The 21034-nt window shown below is 53.3% G+C and overlaps 1 protein-coding gene and 1 long non-coding RNA gene across 16 annotated transcripts in view; one reads left to right on the plus strand and one right to left on the minus strand.

Annotated features, from left to right (window-relative positions):
• The window catches only part of LOC722886 (PI-PLC X domain-containing protein 1), a 29328-nt gene extending 9496 nt beyond the window's left edge, over positions 1 to 19832 (plus strand). For 3 of the 15 annotated variants that reach the window (XM_077989743.1, XM_077989744.1, XM_077989742.1), the window contains 7 exons: positions 7393 to 7510; positions 10614 to 10761; positions 13791 to 13927; positions 14672 to 14800; positions 15346 to 15501; positions 16832 to 17015; positions 19158 to 19832. In XM_077989743.1, the coding sequence (XP_077845869.1) occupies positions 7484 to 7510; positions 10614 to 10761; positions 13791 to 13927; positions 14672 to 14800; positions 15346 to 15501; positions 16832 to 17015; positions 19158 to 19396 (1020 nt within the window). In that variant the 5' untranslated portion in view covers positions 7393 to 7483 and the 3' untranslated portion in view covers positions 19397 to 19832. Of the gene's footprint in view, positions 1 to 1387; positions 2359 to 2581; positions 5917 to 7392; positions 7511 to 9592; positions 10025 to 10613; positions 10762 to 13790; positions 13928 to 14671; positions 14801 to 15345; positions 15502 to 16831; positions 17016 to 19157 lie in introns of those variants that run through there. The other 12 variants (XM_077989746.1, XM_077989748.1, XM_077989747.1 and 9 more) reach the window with 10 other exon arrangements.
• On the minus strand, positions 14088 to 15494 carry LOC144338867 (uncharacterized). The gene is made up of 3 exons (XR_013413254.1): positions 15357 to 15494; positions 14649 to 14925; positions 14088 to 14469 (listed from the first exon to the last, which is right to left on the minus strand). It is a non-coding gene; the product is annotated as an uncharacterized LOC144338867 (long non-coding RNA).
• Positions 19833 to 21034: the final 1202 nt, after the last annotated feature.

Here is a 21034-nt window from a genome sequence, read left to right on the forward strand (position 1 = left end):
GCCGAGTCTTGCTGTGTCGCCCAGGCTGCAGTGCAGTGGTGATAGGCTCTGGTGGTGCAGGAACACCAGGTTCTTCCTCTCCAGTGGAATTAAATAAGGCCACACAGACACACGTGCAGTGGTTTTAAGGAGCGGAGCGTTTAACAGGCAAGAAGGGAAGGGAGGGCCGGGCAGGTGGCTCAGGCCTGGGATCCCGGCATCGCGGAGGCGGCAGGGAGCCCAGATCGCGCCATTTCACTGCAGTCTGGGCAACCAGAGCGAAATTCCGTCTCAAAAAAAAAAAAAAAAAAAAAAAAAAGGCGACAAGGGGGAAAGGAAAAGGAAGTAGCTCCCCCGGAGACAGAGGGACCGGGGCCTCCAAAGCGGAGGGAGGAGGGAGGAGACCAGCCCGGGTAACGCGGCGCCTGGAGGAGGCGTGGCTGATTTGCATAGCGCTCAGCGGATTGGTCTGACCAGGCCTGTCATTCACGTAGCCCGCGAAAAACGTGGCCCGCCCAGCCCAGCCCCGTCATATGCAAATACAGGCGCCATGATGTTCTACGCGGCTGGCGGCGTGTGGGGGCGGCCGGGATGTCAGGAACGTGTGGGGGCGGCCGGGATGTCAGGAACGTGTGGGGGCGGCCGGGATGTCAGGAACGTGTGGGGGCGGCCGGGATGTCAGGAACGTGTGGGGGCGGCCGGGATGTCGGGAACGTGTGGGGGCGGCCGGGAGGGCGGGAACGTGTGGGGGCGGCCATGATGGCGGGACGTGTGGGGGCGGCCGGGAGGGCGGGAACGTGTGGGGGCGGCCGGGAGGGCGGGAACGTGTGGGGGCGGCCATGATGGCGGTATGTGGGGGCGGCCGGGATGGCGGGAACGTGTGGGGGCGGCCATGATGGCGGTGTGTGGGGGCGGCCGGGAGGGCGGGAACGTGTGGGGGCGGCCATGATGGCGGTGTGTGGGGGCGGCCGGGAGGGCGGGAACGTGTGGGGGCGGCCATGATGGCGGGTGTGTGGGGGCGGCCGGGAGGGCGGGAACGTGTGGGGGCGGCCATGATGGCGGTGTGTGGGGGCGGCCGGGAGGGCGGGAACGTGTGGGGGCGGCCATGATGGCGGTGTGTGGGGGCGGCCGGGAGGGCGGGAACGTGTGGGGGCGGCCATGATGGCGGGTGTGTGGGGGCGGCCGGGAGGGCGGGACCAGGTGGGGGCGGCCAGGATGGCGGGAACGTGTGGGGGCGGCTATGATGGCGGGTGTGTGGGGGTGGCCGGGAGGGCGGGAACGTGTGGGGGCGGCCATGATAGCGGAACGTGTGGGGGCGGCCGGGATGTCAGGCACAGGTGGGGGCGGCCAGGATGGCGGGAACGTGTGGGGGCGGCTATGATGGCGGGTGTGTGGGGGTGGCCGGGAGGGCGGGAACGTGTGGGGGCGGCCATGATAGCGGAACGTGTGGGGGCGGCCGGGATGTCAGGCACAGGTGGGGGCGGCCAGGATGGCGGGAACGTGTGGGGGCGGCTATGATGGCGGGTGTGTGGGGGTGGCCGGGAGGGCGGGAACGTGTGGGGGCGGCCATGATAGCGGAACGTGTGGGGGCGGCCGGGATGTCAGGCACAGGTGGGGGCGGCCATGATGGCGGGAACGTGTGGGGGCGGCCGGGAGGGCGGGAACGTGTGGGGGCGGCCGGGATGTCAGGCACAGGTGGGGGCGGCCATGATGGCGGCATGTTGGGGCGGCCGGGAGGTCAGGCACAGGTGGGGGCGACGGCAAGACGGCAACGGTGGGAATCGGCCTGTTGCCAGCGCCCAGCTTTAACGGCTCGCATTTGCCTATTAAGGGTTGCCCAGCGGGGTCTGAGAGCCGGGGCTTTCACGCTAGACAAGAAACGTTTTTTGGAGCTGCAAAAACACCTTCCAAGGACCCCTTTTCCTCTCTTTCCCTCCTTTTTAAATTTTTTTTGGAGATGGGGGAGTTTCACTCTTGTTGCCCAGGCTGGAGGGCAGTGACCCCATCTCTGCCCACTGCAACCTCCGCCTCCCGAGTTCAAGCGATTCTCCTGCTTCCGCCTCCCAATTAGCTGGGGTCACAGGCATGTGGCACCACGCCTGGCTAATTTTTTGTATTTTTAGTAGAGACGGGGTTTCATCATGTTGGTCAGGCTGGTCTTGAACTCCCAACCCCAGGTGATCCACCGGCCTCGTTCTCCAAAAGTGCTGGGAGTACAGGCGTCAGCCACCGCCTCCAGCCCCCTTTTCCTCTCCATCTGTCTAAAATAATGTCTTAATAACTCTTACCACAGTGGTGATATCTCGGCCCACTGCAACCTCCGCCTCCCGGGTTCAAGTGATTCTCCTGCCTCAGCCTCCCAAGTAGCTGGGATAACAGGTGCATGCCAGCACGCCTGGTTGATTTTTGTATTTTTAGTAGACACGGGGTTTCACCATGTTGGCCAGTGTGGTCTCGAACTCCTGACCTCAGGTGGTCCACGCACCTCGGCCTCCCAAAGTGCTGGGATTACAGGAGAGAGCCACCGCGCCCGGCCGGCCCCACAGTAATTTAATATGCAGCCCAGAATGGGGCTTTCTTCCCACCTAATGTGCGAGATTCTCAAGCCCCGTTTTCCAAGTTCACCTGCATTACAGATGCAGTTTTTTCTGTTCTGTGTGTGTGCACAGAAGGCCCAGGAGTTAATTTACTCGGTTAAGGATTAAAGTTATGAAGCAGGCCGGGCACGGACGCGCTCACACCTAGAATCCCAGCACTTTGAAAGGCTGAGATGAGAGGATCTCTTGAGTCCGGGAGTTCCAGACCAGACTGGGCAACATAGCAAGACCCCATCTTCCTTCCCTCCCTTTCTTCCCTTCCTTTCCTTCCCTTCCCCTTCCTTCCTTCCTTCCTTCCTTCCTTCCTTCCTTCCTTCCTTCCTTCCTTCCTCCCTTCCCTCCCTTCCCTCCCTTCCCTCCCTTCCCTCCCTTCCCTCCCTTCCTTCCCTTCCTTCCATTCCTTCCTTTCCTTCTTTCTTTCTTGACAGGGTCTCACTCAGTTGCCCAGGCTGGAGTGCAGTGGTGCAATCTCCGCTCACTGTAACCTCCACCTCCCAGAGGCTCAAGTGATTCTCCTGCCTCAGCCTCCCGAGTAGCTGGGACTACAGGCTATGTCACTACTGCCCAGCTAATTTTTTTTGTATTTTTAGTAGAGACGGGGTTTCAGCATGCTGGCCAAGCTAGTCTTGAACTCCTGACCTCAAATGTTCCACGCAACTCAGCCTCCCAAAGTGCTGGGATTATAGGTGTGGGTCACCCAGCATGACCTATTTATTTATTTCTTGAGACAGCCTCACTCTGTCACCGAGGCTGGAGTGCAGTGGCGCCGTCTGGGCTCACCGCAACCTTTGCCTCCCGAGCTCAAGTGATTCTCCCGTGTCAGTCTCCTGAGCAGCTGGGATTATAGGCGTCTGCCCTCATGCCCGGCTAACTTTTGTATTTTTAGTAGAGTTGGGGTTTCGCCGTGTTGGCCAGGCTGGTCTTGAACTCCTGACCTCAGGAGATCCGCCCACCTTGGCCTCCCAAAGTGCTGGGATTACAGGTGTGAGCCACGGTGCCCGGTCTGTTCTTGATTTGTTTTTTTGTTGTTGTTGGTTTTTTTTTTTTTTTTTTTTTTTTTGCCAGCGTGTGATTGAGTTTATTGTAGAGAATGGTAACAGGAAATGGGATTGTACAAAGAAAAGAGATGGTCCCTTCACGGGCCTCAGCAGCCCTGCCACGGATCTGCCTGATTCTTTCCCCTCAAGAAGTTGATCTTGTCACTTCTCATAATACAGCTGATGCGTTTAATGTCCTCCGTGAGCCCATCCATAGTGAGGATTCCGTTTAGGGTCCTGTATGCGCTTTCCACGTTCCCTTCCGGTACCATCACAGTCCTGGGAAGGAACCTCAGATTTTTTTTGAGACGGGGTCTCGCTCTGTCACCCAGGCTGGAGTGCAAAGGCACAATCTCGGCTCACCGCAACCTCTGCCTCCGGGTTCAAGCGATTCTCCTGCCTCAGCCTCCCGAGTAGCTGGGATGACAGGCGCCCGCCACCACGCCCGGCTAATTTTTGTGTTTTTAGTAGAGACGGGGTTTCACCGTGCTGGCCAGCTGGTCTTGAACTCGTGAACTCTCGTGATCCACCCACCTTGGCCTCCCAAAGTGCTGGGATCACAGGCATGAGCCACCACGCCCACCATGCCCAGCTATTTTTTTTTAATGAGGTTTAGCTTCAGATCTCGTATTTTTCTTTTTCCGTTCTTTTTTTTTGAGATGGACTCTTGCTCTGTCACCCAGGCTGGAGTAAAGTGGTGCGATCTTGGCTCATTGCAACCTCCGCGTCCTGGGTTCAAGTGATTCTCCTGCCTCAGCGTCTTGAGTAGCTGAGATTACAGGTGCCCGCCACCACGCCTGGCTAATTTTTGTATTTTTAGTAGAGATGGGGTTTCACCATCTTATCCAGGCTGGTCTTGAACTCCTGACCTCGTGATCCACCCGCCTCGGCCTCCCAAAGTGCTGGGATGACAGGCGTGAGCCACCGCGTCCGGCCTAAGATCCCCTATTTTTCAGGACATTCCTCTGAGCTGTCAGGGCTTGTGCCCTCAGCGAGTCAGACTTTGACTTGAGCGTGATGTATCCAGGCGTTCATTCCAGTATCTTTCACTGCTGAGCGGGTTCGAGAAGAACAGGGTTAGGGCTCTTCCCAGCTTGGCTTAGTGAAGGAGAGAGATGACAGTTTTCACTAACACCAGATTTCCTGGGTGAGATAAAGGTGCTTTTATTTCCTGGGGCTGCCGTTCTGGTACTTGGGTTAATTTTTGTTGGAAGTGAGCTAGAGAGGTTACATGCTTACCCAGTTGAGAGGTTTTTCTGTCTGAAAACAAATCTCTGAGCACATTGATACGTTTTATCCTCTCCCAAGTGAAAAGCTTTGGTGAAGGATTTTACGAACCTCTGTCCGGGCGCGGTGGCTCACGCCTGTCATCCCAGCACTCTGGGAGGCCGAGGCGGGCGGATCACGAGGTCAGCAGATGGAGACCATCCTGGCTAACATGATGAGACCTCATCTCTACTAAAAAACAAACAAACAAACAAAAAACCCAAAAGATTAGCCAGGCATGGTGGCAGGCGCATGTACTCCCAACTACTCGGGAGGCTGAGGTGGGAGAATCGCTTAAACCCAGGGGGTGGAGGTTGCAGTGAGCCGAGATCGCACCACTGCACTCCAGCCTGGGTGACAGAGTGAGACTCCGTCTCAAAAAACAAAAACAGCCGGGCGCGGTGGCTCAAGCCTGTAATCCCAGCACTTTGGGAGGCTGAGACGGGCGGATCACAAGGTCAGGAGATCGAGACCATCCTGGCTAACACGGTGAAACCCCGTCTCTACTAAAAAAATACAAAAAACTAGCCGGGCGAGGTGGCGGGCGCCTGTGGTCCCAGCTACTCCGGAGGCTGAGGCAGGAGAATGGCGTGAACCCGGGAGGCGGAGCTTGCAGTGAGCTGAGATCCGGCCACTGCACTCCAGCCTGGGCGACAGAGCAAGACTCCGTCTCAAAAAAAAAAAAAAACACACACAAAAACAAAAAACAAAAACCAAAACCTTCATTGGCTGCAGCCTGGCAAATAGAGTTTGCCATCCTGACTGGAGCCCAATAGCTGACAAGCGTACCCTTGAGAAGGGGCTTTCTCTATTTCTGTAGTGGAATACTGAGGTTTAGTTTCTTTTATGGAGTCCTCCTGGATTAGAAGGGCTGGAAGTGTGTTACTGCCTTGAGGCTTCCTTGCCTTTGATTTGGCCGCCTGATCAGCTAATCTCTTTCCTTTGGGCTACTTTGTCTGTTCCCTTTTGATGTTACAATACATCCCTGCTGTCTCTCCTGGAAGAAAAACTGAGAATAATGACCTGCTAATTTCCTGGTGAGGTTATCTATCTGTCTGTCTATCTATGTGTCTGTCTGTCTATCTGTCTGTCTATCTATCCATCTATCTATCCATCTATCTATCTGTTATCTACCTATCTCCATCATCTATCTATCTATCTGTTATCTACCTATCTCCATCATCTATCTATCTATCTATCTATCTATCTATCTATCTATCTATCCATCCATCTATCTATCTGTTATCTACCTATCTCCATCATCTATCAATCTATCTGTTATCTACCTATCTCCATCTATCTATCTATCTATCTATCCATCTATCTATCTATCTATCTATCTATCCATCTATCTATCTGTTATCTACCTATCTCCATCATCTATCAATCTATCTGTTATCTACCTATCTCCATCTATCTATCTATCTGTTATCTACCTATCTCCATCATCTATCTATCTGTTATCTACCTATCTCCATCATCTATCTATCTGTTATCTACCTATCTCCATCATCTATCTATCTATCTATCTCCATCATCTATCTATCTATCTATCTATCTATCTATCTATCTATCTATCTATCTATCTGTTATCTACCTATCTCCATCATCTATCTATCTGTTATCTACCTATCTCCATCATCTATCTATCTGTTATCTACCTATCTCCATCATCTATCTATCTGTTATCTACCTATCTCCATCATCTATCTATCTATCTATCTATCTATCTATCTATCTATCTATCTATCTGTTATCTACCTATCTCCATCATCTATCTATCTGTTATCTACCTATCTCCATCATCTATCTATCTATCTATCTATCTATCTATCTATCTATCTATCTGTCTATCTATCCATCTATCTATCTGTTATCTACCTATCTCCATCATCTATCTATCTATCTATCTGTTATCTACCTATCTCCATCATCTATCTATCTGTTATCTACCTATCTCCATCATCTATCTATCTATCTATCTATCTATCTATCTATCTATCTATCTATCTGTTATCTACCTATCTCCATCATCTATCTATCTATCTATCTATCTATCTATCTATCTATCTATCTATCTATCCATCTATCTATCTATCTGTTATCTACCTATCTCCATCATCTATCTATCTGTTATCTACCTGTCTCCATCATCTATCTATCTGTTATCTACCTATCTCCATCATCTATCTATCTATCTATCTATCTATCTATCTATCCATCTATCTATCTATCTGTTATCTACCTATCTCCATCATCTATCTATCTATCTATCCATCTATCTATCTATCTATCTATCTATCCATCTATCTATCTGTTATCTACCTATCTCCATCATCTATCTATCTTCTCTATCATCTCTATCTATATATATCTATGTGTCTATATATATCTCTCTCTTTATCATCTCTCTCTATATCTATATCTGTCTCTCTATATCTATAGCTATCTCTCTATCTCTATCTGTCTGTCTGTCTATATTTTTGAGACAGAGTTTCACTCTTCTTGCCCAGGCTGCAGTGCAGTGGTGCAATCTCAGCTCACCGCAACCTCCATCTCCCGGGTTCAAGCGATTCTCCTGCCTCAGCCTGCTGAGTAGCTGGGATGACAGGCGCCCGCCACCACGCCCAGGTAACTTTTGTATTTTTACTAGACACGGGGTTTCATCCCATTGGTCAGGCTGGTCTTGAACTCCCGACCTCAGGTGATCCTCCCGCCTCAGCCTCCCAAAGTGCTGGGATGACAGGCGTGAGCCACCGCGCCCTACCTTCCTGGTGATATTTTATAGGAGATCCATTCGTGGTAAGAAGATGCTTTTCCTTCTGAATGGCAGCATGAGCATGGATAATCAGGAAAGCGTCCAAGGAATCAGCATCCACGTTAGCTATGTTTCCCTGGCGTAATTTAAGTGCTTTTATAAGAGCTGTCAGCTAATTGAGCTCTTGAGTCTCCGGAGAGTGACTTTGCTTATCTTGCTTTACTGGCTGTTTGCTGGCTAAGAGCTGTCCCTAGAGGGCAGTCGTCCTGGCACATTGTGTGCAGTGGAAACAGTTATTTCCTAGGCTTAACTTGGAGGCTTTTCATGACAGTAGAGCTGGCATGACAGTGGCTTGGAAACGTATGTAAATAGGTCCTCCTAACTACAACTGAAGTTGAGAAAAAGATTGGATTGGAGTTTTTCCTGAGATGCCCCTTATAGGAAGTGGGAAGGCCTGGAAGAGGGAGGAGAAAGGAGAGAGGACAAAGGAGGGAGGCCGGCTCTAGTGTTTAGAAGGAGGTCTGTTTTCCTTCCATTTCCGGAATCGCCCGGGGCCGTGTGCTGTGATGGCATTTGGAGCCACTGGAGCAGGGGGTTTGCACCCACTGACCTCCCACTCTGGGAGCAGTTCTGTCCCCACTGCTTTTCACCACAGGCTGGGCAGGAGCGAGGTGACTCTGTCTTGCTGCCCGGCCATTCCTTTTTTTTTTTTTTTTTTTTTTTGAGGCGGAGTCTCGCTCTGTCCCCCAGGCTGGAGTGCAGGGGCGCAATCTCAGCTCACTGCAAGCTCCGCCTCCCGGGTTCCCGCCATTCTCCTGCCTCAGCCTCCTGAGTAGCTGGGACTACAGGCGCCGCCACCTTGCTCGGCTAGTTTTTTGTAGTTTTTAGTAGAGACGGGGTTTCACCGTGTTAGCCAGGATGGTCTCGATCTCCTGACCTCGTGATCCGCCCGTCTCGGCCTCCCAAAGTGCTGGGATTACAGGCTTGAGCCACCGCGCCCAGCCATTCCTTTTTTTAAAATGTCCTGGCCTGCCACACTTTTAGCAACTACCGGATGCACCTGGGGAGATCTTGGAGTTTGCAAGCCTGCCAAGCTGTTGCTAGAGGCTTTGTCCTTCTCCTGAGGTTTCTCTTTTTCTTTTGTGCCTCCTCCTGGTGCCTATTATTATTATTGTTATTTATTTTTTTGAGACGGAGTCTTGCTCTGTCAGTAGGCTGGAGTGCAGTGGCGTGATCTCGGCTCACTGTCACCTCCACGTCCTGGGTTTAAGCGATTCTCCTGCCTCAGCCTCCTGAATAGCTGGGATTACAGGCGTGTGCAACCACGCCTGGCTAATTTTTGTATTTTTACTAGAGACGGGGGTTTCACCATGTTGGTGAGGCTGGTCTCGAACTCGTGACCTCGTGATCCGCCCGCCTCGGCCTCCCAAAGTGCTGCCCGGCCACGAAGAGGATTTCTGTTCCCACTAGGGGACGCTGTTGCCTTAGAAATACCATGCACTGGCCGGGCGCGGTGGCTCATGCCTGTCATCTCAGCACTTTGGGAGGCTGAGGTGGGTGGATCACCTGAGGTCGGGAGTTCGAGACCAGCCTGACGAACATGGAGAAACCCGGTCTCTACTAAAAATACAAAAATTAGCCGGGCGTGGTGGCAGGTGCCTGTCATCCCAGCTACTCGAGAGTCTGAGGCAGAAGAATCGCTTGAACCCGGGAGGCGGAGGTTGCGGTGAGCTGAGATCGCGCCACTGCACTCCAGCCTGGGCAAAAAGAGCGAAACAACGTCTCAAAAAAAAAGAAAAAAAAAAGCGCCGGGCGCGGTGGCTCAAGCCTGTAATCCCAGCACTTTGGGAGGCCAAGACGGGCGGATCACGAGGTCAGGAGTTCGAGACCATCCTGGCTAACACGGTGAAACCCCGTCTCTACTAAAAAATACAAAAAACTAGCCGGGCGAGGTGGCGGGCGCCTGTAGTCCCGGCTACTCGGGAGGCTGAGGCAGGAGAATGGCGTAAAAACCCGGGAGGCAGAGCTTGCAGTGAGCTGAGATCCGGCCACTGCACTCCAGCCTGGGCGACACAGCGAGACTCCGTCTCAAAAAAAAAAAAAAAAAGAAAAAAAAAGAAAAAAAAGGAAATACCATGCACCTGCTAGAGAATTAGTACCAAGTAACTTTACTTAGGGGGAAAGGAGAGAACCGTATTCCTGGAAGCCTGAGCTGTATCCCTGGTCGACAGCATTTCCTGGTGTGGCCCAACAGGATTCCTTCCCTAGGCTGTAAAAATTCCCGTGCATTCGACAGAGAGACCGCGGATAGAGAAGGAAGGGAAGAAGGAAAGCTTTGCGGTAGGATAGCTGGACGACAACCCTGAGATTAAAGGACAGATCTGAGGGTGACATTCGTCCCATCCTCACCGCTCTCGTGAATGAATTCCCGGCCAATGCACCAAACTGCTACGGCTCCGGTGACTGGAGGGACACCCGGGTCCTTGGTCTCGCGCCAGTTTAGATGACATGGCGTGGACACACGTGGAGTGGTTTTAAGGAACGGAGAATTTATTAGGCAACAAAGAAGGAAGGGAGAAGGCTGGGCACGGTGGCTCACGCCTGTCATCCCAGCAGTTTGGGAGGCCGAGGCAGGTGGATCACGAGGTGCCTCAGCCTCCCGAGTAGCTGGGACTACAGGTCCCCGCCAGTACGCCTGGCTAATTTTTGTATCTTTAGTAGAGAGGGGGTTTCACCATGTTGGCCAGGCTGGTCTTGAACTCCTGAGCTCGCGATCCGCCCGCCTCGGCCTCCCAAAGTGCTGGGATGACAGGCGTGAGCCACCGCTCCCGGCCCCTCTCTCCCCTTTCTCAGGAAGTCTGATCTCCACCCCACACTCTCCACCACCCCAGCCCCTCCCAGGGGAAGCCATGACCCCTGTGTAAGCAGCACAACTTTAACCATAAAAAATCTCTCTCTCCTCTTCTTCTTCCTCAGGTTGCCCAGGGTTCACCTCCGATGGGCGGGCAGGTGAGCACTTCCAGCAGCTTCTCCAACCTGCGCTGCAGAAATGCGAACGAGGACTGGATGTCGGCACTGTGTCCCCAGCTCTGGGATGTGCCTCTACACCACCTCTCCATCCCAGGTGAGGGTGGGGTGGGGTGGGGCGGGGGCTGTTACCTCTGCGTTCCCCAGTGGAGATGCTGGCTGTAGGAGCAATCCTGGGTGTGGGGAAATCCTGCAAATCACACTGACGTGCATACACATATGTACATAGGCATGGACATGCGCAGACATGGACACACAGAGGCATGCACACATGTACACACGTATGCACAGACATCTATGCACACATGCACACGTGCACATATGCACACATACACACATATGCACACATACACACATTCACACATACGCACACACATATGCACACATACACACAGACACACACACACGTGCATACTGTGTTGGTCTGTTCTCACCCTGCGAAGAAAGACATGTCTGAGACTGGGTAATTTATAAAAGAAAGAGGTTTAATGGACTCACCATTCTACCTGGCTGGGGAGGCCTCACAGTCACGGCAGAAGGTGGATGAGGAGCAAAGTCACGGGTTACCTGGTGGCAGACGAGAGCGTATGCCGGGGAGCTCCCCTTTCTGAAACCATCAGATCTCAAGAGACTTCCTGTCATCGGAACAGCATGGGAAAGACCCACCCCAAGATTCAGTGACGTCCCACCAGGTCCCTCCCATGACACCTGGGAATTGTGGGAGCTACAGTTCAAGATGAGATTTGGGTGTGGACACCGCCAAACCATATCACATACACAGATGCACATAGACACATAGGCACACGTGCATGCACACACACGCATGCACACATGTACACACACACGGAAACATACACATGCATGCACACACAAATACATACGCACTCAGGCACGTACACTCACATTCATGCACATGCATGCACACACAAATACATACACACATGCACTCAGGCACGCACACACACATTCATGCACATACATGCACACACACATGCAGATACCCACACATGCACATGGAAACACAGATGCATGCGCACACATACACATAAATGCACACACATGCATACACCTATAAACACATACATGCACACACGTATGCACACATGCACGTACCCACACATATGCACATGGAAGCACACATACACACACATGGAGGCCCATGCAGGCACATGTATACATGCACATAAGCACACACATGTACACACACATGTATACATGGACAGAGGCTCACACATACTCATGCACACATGTCTACATGGATGTAGGCTCACATATGCATGCAGATGTGCAGATGTGTCACACATACTTATGCATATTCATGAACACACACATGCACAGATGCACCTACACATGCACACACATGTATATCCATATGTAACGTTGCACATATGCACACACAGGTATCCATACACATACATGCATATGCGTCCACAAACATGTACATACATGCACATAGACACATATGCATACACGTATGTATAGACGCTTGCCCCTATGCACACGCACAGGTATATGTGCATGTACACATATACCTACACATGGACACATGTAGATAAGGCACATACACATGCACAATGTATACACATTTGTACTTATGCACACATATATGCACATGCACATATACAGACGTGTGTACACATGAGGCTATGTGTATATGTGTACATGTGTGCATATGAGTACATATACATGTATATCTTTGTGTATATATACAGCTATGTATATATGTACGTGTATGTATATATGTGTATATGTATGTATATATATGCGTATATGTGTATATGCGTATATATATGTGTATGTGCATATGTGTATATGTGTATATATATGTATGTTGTATGTGCATGTGTATATATACATGTATACGTGTATATGTGTATATGTGTATATATGTATGTGCATATGCGTATATGTGTGTGTATGTGTATATATGTGTATGTATATATGTGCATGTGTATATATACATGTATACGTGTATATGTGTATATATATGTATGTGCATATGCGTATATGTGTGTATGTGTATATATGTATGTATATATGTGCATGTGTATATATACATGTATATGTGTATATACATATATACATATACATTTTCAGTTGTATATATACAGATATATACATATCTGTATATACACAATATTTACGTTGATATTTAAATGTTATATTCATAAACGTATTTGTATACATTTAAATATACGTATCTTAACAACAACTACGTGTCATAGGCAGCAAATGCAAACGTCAGCCATCAGTCAGACTCCACAAAGATCTGTGTTTGTTGCGGCTCCCATGACAAGTGACCACACGTTAGGAGACGGCAAACAACAGAAATTAACTTTCTCCCAGTTCTAGGTATAGAAATCTGAAACAAGATATGGGCAGGACCACACTTCCTCCTGAGGCTCGAGGGGAGGGTCCTTCCTGCCTCTCCCAGCTCCTGGGGGCTCCAGGCATCCCTGGGCTTGTGGCCGCATCACTCCAGTCTCTGCCTCCGTCTCCACGTGGCCTCCTCTGGGTCTGTGTCTCCTAAGGACACCTGTCATTGCATTTAGGGCCCACCACAAAGCCAAGATGATTTCATTTTGAGAGCCTTCACTCGATTGCATGTGTAAAGACCCTATTTCCAAACAGGTTCTTGGGGGGGTTAGGACTTGAACAGCTCTTTTGGTGATCACCACTCAAGTCATTTAAATTGTGTTCAGTTCCTTCTGGAGGCTCTAGGGGTGGCTCCTTCCTGCCTCTCCTAGCTCTTGGGGGCTCCAGGCATCCCCTGGGCTTGTGGCCGCATCACTCCAGTCTCTGCCTCCGTCTCCACGTGGCCTCCTCCTCTGTGTCTGTGTCTCCTCCTCTGTCTCTTACATGGACACTTGTCACTGGATTTGGGGCCTGCCCTACTCCAGGATGATCTCATTTCAACCTCACAATATCTGCAGAGACCCGGTTTCCACACAGATCCCGTTCCCAGGTTCCAGGGGACGAGAGTTTTGGGGGACGTGAGTTTTGGGGGACGGCGTCCACCCCTCCCGCCATGCCTGTGCCCGTGCTGTGGGCGGGCGGCCGAGCACCTCACAGCAGGTGGCAGGGACGGGCCCGATGGTGACATGTCCGCGTGTGCTTTGCTCTCAGGGAGCCACGACACCATGACCTACTGCCTGAACAAGAAGTCCCCCATTTCGCACGAGGAGTCCCGGCTGCTGCAGCTGCTGAACAAGGCCTTCCCCTGCATCACGCGCCCCGTGGTGCTGAAATGGTCTGTCACCCAGGTAGGGTCTGAGTGGTGCCCTGTGGGCTCAGGAGGCAGATGGTGACTGTGGCTTTGCAGCAAAACGCAGCCCCTATCCCAGCCAGGGAGACAGGATGAAAACCAAAACCTGCTGCCCACCCAGAGCCCCCTTCCCAAAGGCAGAGGAGAGGGGAACACTGTTTTTATTTGCTTATTTTATTTTAGTTTTCTTGAGACGGAGTCTCGCTCTGTCGCCCAGGCTGGAGTGCAGTGGCACAATCTCGGCTCACTGCAAGCTCCGCCTCCCGGGTTCAAGCAATTCTCCTGCCTCAGCCTCCCGAGTATCTGGGACCACAGGCGCCCGCCACCACGCCCGGCTAGTTTTTTGTGTTTTTAGTAGAGACGGGGTTTCACCATATTGGCCAGGATGGTGTCCATCTCCTGACCTCGTGATCCGCCCGCCTCGGCCTCCCAAAGTGCTGGGATGACAGGCGTGAGCCACCGTGTGCCCGGCCTGTCTCCTTCTTTCTGCCCCAACTGCAGCCCCTTCTGGTGACAGCTGGAAAGAGGGTGACTGGGGACCTGCAGGGACGTGGGTGAGACCCGTGTCAGGGCGGGGGCAGGTGGTCCCCGTGGCTGCAGAGCTCCCAGCACCAACAAACAGCTGTTGTTTCAACGTCCCCCTGGACAGCAGGACGTGTGGGTGGACAATCCCACAGCCCGTCCCTGAGCCCCCAGACGCGGCGCTCAGCCAGGCCGACCTGACGGCAGCCTCTGTCCACAGGCGCTGGACGTCACGGAGCAGCTGGACGCCGGGGTGCGGTACCTGGACCTGCGGATCGCTCACATGCTGGAGGGCTCGGAGAAGAACCTGCACTTCGTCCACATGGTGTACACGACGGCCCTGGTGGAGGTGCGGCCGGGCTGAGGGGGACGCAACGGGGAGAGCCGGAGGTGGCCAAGCTCCCGTGGGGACGAAACAGCCACATGCAGATCTGGACAGGAGATGCTCGGCCTTTAATGGGATGGGGACGTCACCTGCAGACCCAGACAGGAGACGCTGACCCCTGGGAGTCCGTGACGGGGATTTCTTTGTTGCTTTTTTTTTTTTTTTTTTGAGATGGAGTCTTGCTCTGTCGTCCAGGCTGGAGTGCAGTGGCCACGATCTTGGCTCACTGCAACCTCCGCCTCCCGGGTTCAAGCAATTCTCCTGCCTCGGCCTCCCGAGTAGCTGGAATGACAGGCGTGTGCCACTGTGCCCCGCTAATTTTTCTATTTTTAGTCGAGATGGGGTTTCACTGTGTTGGCCAGGCTGGTCTCGAACTCCTGACCTCAGGTGATCCGCCCGGCTCTGCCTCCGCCTCCCAAAGTGCCGGGATGACAGGTGTCAGCCACCGTGCCCGGCCTTCCCCGTGTTAGAGTCATGCAGGACTCAGTCCGGCCCCCCGCCCTCCCCAGGACACACTCACGGAAATCTCGGAGTGGCTGGAGCGGCACCCGCGTGAGGTGGTCATCCTGGCCTGCAGGAACTTCGAGGGGCTGAGCGAGGACCTGCACGAGTACCTGGTCGCCTGCATCAAGAATATTTTCGGGGACATGCTGTGTCCTCGTGGGGTGAGGAGGGGGAAGGACGTCCCCACGTCTGTCCCGGGGCAGGGGGATCGTGACCCTCAGACTCCGTCTGCCACGCCCCGGGTGTGGGTGCTGCGATGATTCCTGTAGCAGGCGAAGCTGCTGAACGGGGCTCCCGGCTCTCCCGCAGTGCGGGAGGGACCCTGTTGAGAACTGCTTCCCGTGACGGGTTTGGAAATGTGTGCAGTGCCAGCCGGGCGCGGTGGCTCATACCTGTCATCCCAGCAGTTTGGGAGGCCGAGACGGGCGGATCATGAGATCAGGAGATCGAGACCATCCTGGCTAACACGGTGAAACCCCGTCTCTACTAAAAAATACAAAAAACTAGCCGGGCGCGGTGGCGGGCGCCTGTCATCCCAGCTACTCGGGAGGCTGAGGTGGGAGAATGGCTTGAACCCGGGAGGTGGAGGTTGCAGTGAGCCGAGATCGCGCCATTGCACTCCAGCCTGGGCGACAGAGGGAGACTGTCTCAAAAAAAAAAAAAGTATATATATACACACACACACACATACACACAGCATCTTCCTGGCTCCATGGAGCCCCCACCCCCGGTCAGCGTCCGTGTGGTTTCCCCAGGGGCCCAGGCAGCAGCCTCAGAATGGCAGAGACACGTGCCTGCCCCGTTCTGTACGCGGGGCCCCCCGTGTGCACATCTGTTCCTGGCTACAAATGTTCCTTTTAAAACATTTGTAAAGTAAAAGAAAAATTTTTTTTGATACTGAGTCTCGCTCTGTCTCTCAGGCTGGCGTGCAGTGGCGCGATCTCAGCTCACTGCAGCCTCCGCCTCCCGGGTTCGAACGATTCTCCTCCCTCAGCCTCCCGAGTCGCTGGGATGACAGGCGTACACCACCACGCCTGGCTAGTTTTTGCATCTTTTTTTTTTTTTTTTTTTTTTGAGACGGAGTCTCGCTCTGTCGCCCAGGCTGGAGTGCAGTGGTGCGATCTCGGCTCACTGCAAGCTCCGCCTCCCGTGTTCACGCCATTCTCCTGCCTCAGCCTCCCGAGTAGCTGGGACTACAGGCGCCCACAACCGCGCCCGGCTAATTTTTTGTATGTTTTTTAGCAGAGACGGGGTTTCACCGTGGTCTCGATCTCCTGACCTTGTGATCCGCCCGCCTCGGCCTCCCAAAGTGCTGGGATGACAGGCGTGAGCCACCGCGCCCGGCCAGAATTTCATTTTCGGTTTATACTCACATGTCGGGCCGTCCTCCCTCTCCGGCGTCCACACTTCTCAGCCTTCCTCTCTCGCGGGTGCCCCCCGTATCCCCGGCTCTCCTCTCTCCCCCGCACCCTTAACTCTGGTCCCTTGCAGGAGCTGCCGACGCTGCGGCAGCTGTGGTCCCGAGGACAGCAGGTCATCGTCTCCTACGAGGACGAGAGCTCCCTGGGCCGGCACTGCGAGCTGTGGCCAGGAATCCCCTACTGGTGGGGAAACACGGCGAAGACCGAGGCCCTCATCCGCTACCTGGAGACCATGAAGAGCTGCGGCCGCCCAGGTACCAGGGCGCGCCTGCTGGGGGTGGATTCCACACGGCCTCCTGGACGCCCTGCCGGAGGCTGGGTCCACGTGGACTGAAAACAATTTAAAAGGAATCCAGGAACTGGGCGTGGTTAAGCCTGCACCTGTAATCCCGGCACTTTGGGAGGCCGAGACGGGCGGATCACAAGGTCAGGAGATCGAGACCATCCTGGCGAACACGGTGAAACCCCGTCTCTACTAAAAATACAAAAAATGAGCCGGGCGTGGTGGCGGCACCTGTAGTCCCAGCTACTCGGAGGCTGAGGCGGGAGAATGGCAGGAACCCGGGAGGCGGAGGTTGCAGTGAGCCGAGATCGCACCACTCTACTCCAGCCTGGGCGATAGAGCGAGACTCCGTCTCAAAAAAAAAAAAGCACCCAGGGAGAAAGCAGTCCACATACATTGGTGGGAGGAGGGATCAACAAGGTGTGGTCCATCCACGCTGTGGAATATTATGCAGCCATGAAAAGGAACGAGGCTCTGATGGGCATGAACCTTGAGGACATCACGCTCAGTGAGAGAAGCCAGACACAAAAGGCCACATAGTGTGTGAATCCGTTTACACGAAATGCCCAGAACAGGCCAATGCAGACACAGAAAGAGGATGAGTGGTTGCCGGGGGCTGGGGAGGGGAAATGAGGACGGACTGCTTCACGGAAACGGGGTCTCCCTTTTGGGGCGATGAGAATGTTCTGAAACTAGGGAGAGGTCGGAGTTGCACAATGTGAACGCACTCTTTATTTTATTTTTATTTTTATTTTTTTTTGAGACGGAGTCTCACGCTGTAGCCCAGGCTGGAGTGCAGTGGCGCGATCTCGGCTCACTGCAAGCTCCGCCTCCCGGGTTCCCGCCATTCTCCTGCCTCAGCCTCCCGAGTAGCTGGGACTACAGGCGCCCGCCACCGCGCCCAGCTAATTTTTTGTATTTTTAGTAGAGACGGGGTTTCACCGTGGTCTCGATCTCCTGACCTTGTGATCCGCCCACCTCGGCCTCCCAAAGTGCTGGGATTACAGGCGTGAGCCACCGCGCCCGGCCAGCACTCTTTATTTTTTTAGTTAATTCTTTTATAGAGAAGGGGCCTCACTGTGTTGCCCAGGCTGGTCTCAAACTCCTCGTGTCAGCTGAGCGTGGTGGCTCACACCTGTGATCCCAGCTCTTTGGGAGGCCGAGGCGGGTGGATCACGAGGTCAGGAGATCGAGACCATCCTGGCTAACACGGTGAAACCCCGTCTCTACGAAAAACTAGCCGGGCGTGGTGGTGGGCGCCTGTAGTCCCAACTACTCGGGAGGCTGAGGAAGGAGAATGGCAGGAACCCGGGAGGCGGAGCTTGCAGTGAGCCGAGATCGCGCCCCTGCGCTCCAGCCCGGGTGATAGAGCGAGACTCTGTCTTGGAAAAAAAAAAAAAAAGGTAACTTTCTAGTATGTGAATTTCACAATTTTTGTAAGAGAGCCACCGAGGGGCTGTGAGGTGCAGGCAGCACTGGCAGGAGCCCGAGGGCTGGAGGAAGGAAGGTCCTCCCTGAGGGGATGGTGGCAGGTGCGGCCGTCTCGGTCCTGCTGCATCCCACGGGGTCAACGTAAAACCCAGCTCACCGGCCGGGCAAAGGAGCAGCTTTTGTCAACTTGGTCTCTCGCCCTCACAGGTGAACCAGATTAGACTTCAGGAATGTCTCTTTTTTTTAAACAGAGTCTTGCTCTTGTCGCCCAGGCTGGAGTGGAGTGACGCGATCTCGGCTCACTGCAACCTCCGCCTCCCAGGTCCAAGCAATTCTCCTGCCTCAGCCTCCCGAGTAGCTGGGATGACAGGCACCTGCCAACACGCCTGGCTAATTCTGTATTTTTAGTAGAGATAAGGTTTCTCCATGTTGGTCAGGCTGGTCTCAAACTCCTGACCTCAGGTGATCTGCCTGCCTCTGCCTCCTAAAGCGCTGGGATGACAGGCGTGAGCCACCACGCCCGGCCCCACCCACCACCGAAGTTCCCCTGATTTCCTTGTTGGATGTGATGCTTTCCAACTCGAATTCCTGAGATCTGAACGTCCAACCATGTGACTAGGGGGATCAACGGGCAGGTGAGGCACCTGACGGTGTAAACCCGTCCCCCACCGCCCTGTTGCAGGAGGGTTGTTCGTGGCCGGCACCAACCTCACGGAGAACCTGCAGTACGTCCTGGCGCACCCGTCCGAGTCCCTGGAGAAGATGACGCTGCCCAACCTTCCCCGGCTGAGCGCGTGGGTCCGAGAGCAGCACCCGGGGCCGGGCTCACGGTGCACCAACGTCATCGCGGGCGACTTCGTCGGAGCGGACAGCTTTGTCGGGGACGTCATCGCTCTCAACCAGAAGCTGCTTTGGTGCTGACGTGGGGGTTCAGGACGCGGGGGCTGAAGTTTCACCCCCTACTTCCAAGTACCGTGACTTTGTTGGGGCCAAATATTGGGGATCATAGGACCGATAATATGTTTTCTTTTTCTTTCTTTTTTTTTTTAAATCGAGATGGGGTGGTCGGGCGCGGTGGCTCACGCCTGATCCCAGCACTTTGGGAGGCCGAGGCGGGCGGTTGACAGGTTCAAAAGTTCAAGACCAGCCTGGCCAACATGATGAAACCCCGTCTCTACTAAAAATACAAAAATTAACCGGACATAGTGGCAGGTGCCTGTAATCCCAGCTACTCGGGAGGCTGAGGCAGGAGAATCGCTTGAACCCGGGAGGCGGAGGTTGCAGTGAGCGGACATCCTGCCATTGCACCCCAGCCTGGGTCACAGAGTGAGACTTATTTCAAAAAAAAAAAAGAAAATAGAGATGGGCTCTCGCTCTGTTGGCCCGGTTGCTCTGGAACTCCTGGCCTCAAGTGATCCCCCCACCTCAGCCTCCCAAAGTGCTGGGAGGACAGGCAGGAACCACCACGGCAGCCCGAAATATGTTTTTTTTATTTCTGTATTCTCCTTGCTGTGGCGTCTGGGCCCCTTACAGACCCAGGGAAACACTGACCTCTCACAGCTCACTAATTACGAACAGGATAACAACCCACTAGGGGCCAGCCTGCCTTGTGCAAGCCAGGCAGCCCCTCGGCTGCTCTCACACCAAAGCCTAGTATATGTATGTGTGTATATGTGTGTGTGCGCATATATGTGTGTGTATATAGTGTATGTGTGTATGTATGTGTGTGTATATATATAGTGTGTGTATATATGTGTGTATATGTGTACACATGTGTATATACATATATACGTGTGTATATGTGTGTATATGTGTGTATATATGGTGTGTGTGTGTATATGTGTGTATATACATATATGTGTGTATATATGTGTGTGTGTATATATATATATTTTTGAGACAGAGTTTCGCTCTTGTTGCCCAGGCTGGAGCACAATAGCACCACCTTGGTTCACTGCAACCTCCGCCTCCTAGGTTCAAACGATTCTCCTGCCTCAGCCTCCCGAGTAGCTGGGATTGTAGGCACACGCCACCACACCCAGCTAATTTTTGTATTTTTAGTAGAGACGGGGTTTCACCACGTTGGCCAGGCTGGTCTCGAACTCCTGACCTCAGGTGATCCGCCCACCTCAGCCTCCCAAAGTGCTGGGATGACAGGCAGGAACCACCATGCCCGGTCGCCAATATTTCTTTAGTTTTTAGGGACAGGGTCTTGCTCTGTCACCCAGGCTGGAGTGCAGTGACGCAGTCATAGGTCACTCAGCCTCAACCTCCAGGGCTCAAGTGATCCACCTCAGCCTCCCGAGTAGCTGGGACTCCAGGGGCACACCCCCACGCCCGGCTAACTTTTGTATTTTTGGTAGAGATGGGATTTCTCCATGTTTCAGAGTCTGGTCTCAAATTCCCAAGAGTTTCACTCTTGTTGCCCAGGCTGGAGTGCAGAGGTGCGATCCTGGCTCACTGCAACCTCCACCTCCCGGGTTCCAGGAATTCTCCTGCCTCAGCCTCCCGAGTAGCTGGGATTACACGCGTGCACCATCACGCCCGGCTAATTGTTTT

The sequence above is a fragment of the Macaca mulatta genome, chromosome Y (assembly GCF_049350105.2).
Source record: "Macaca mulatta isolate MMU2019108-1 chromosome Y, T2T-MMU8v2.0, whole genome shotgun sequence".
Classification (NCBI taxonomy): Eukaryota; Metazoa; Chordata; class Mammalia; order Primates; family Cercopithecidae; genus Macaca; species Macaca mulatta.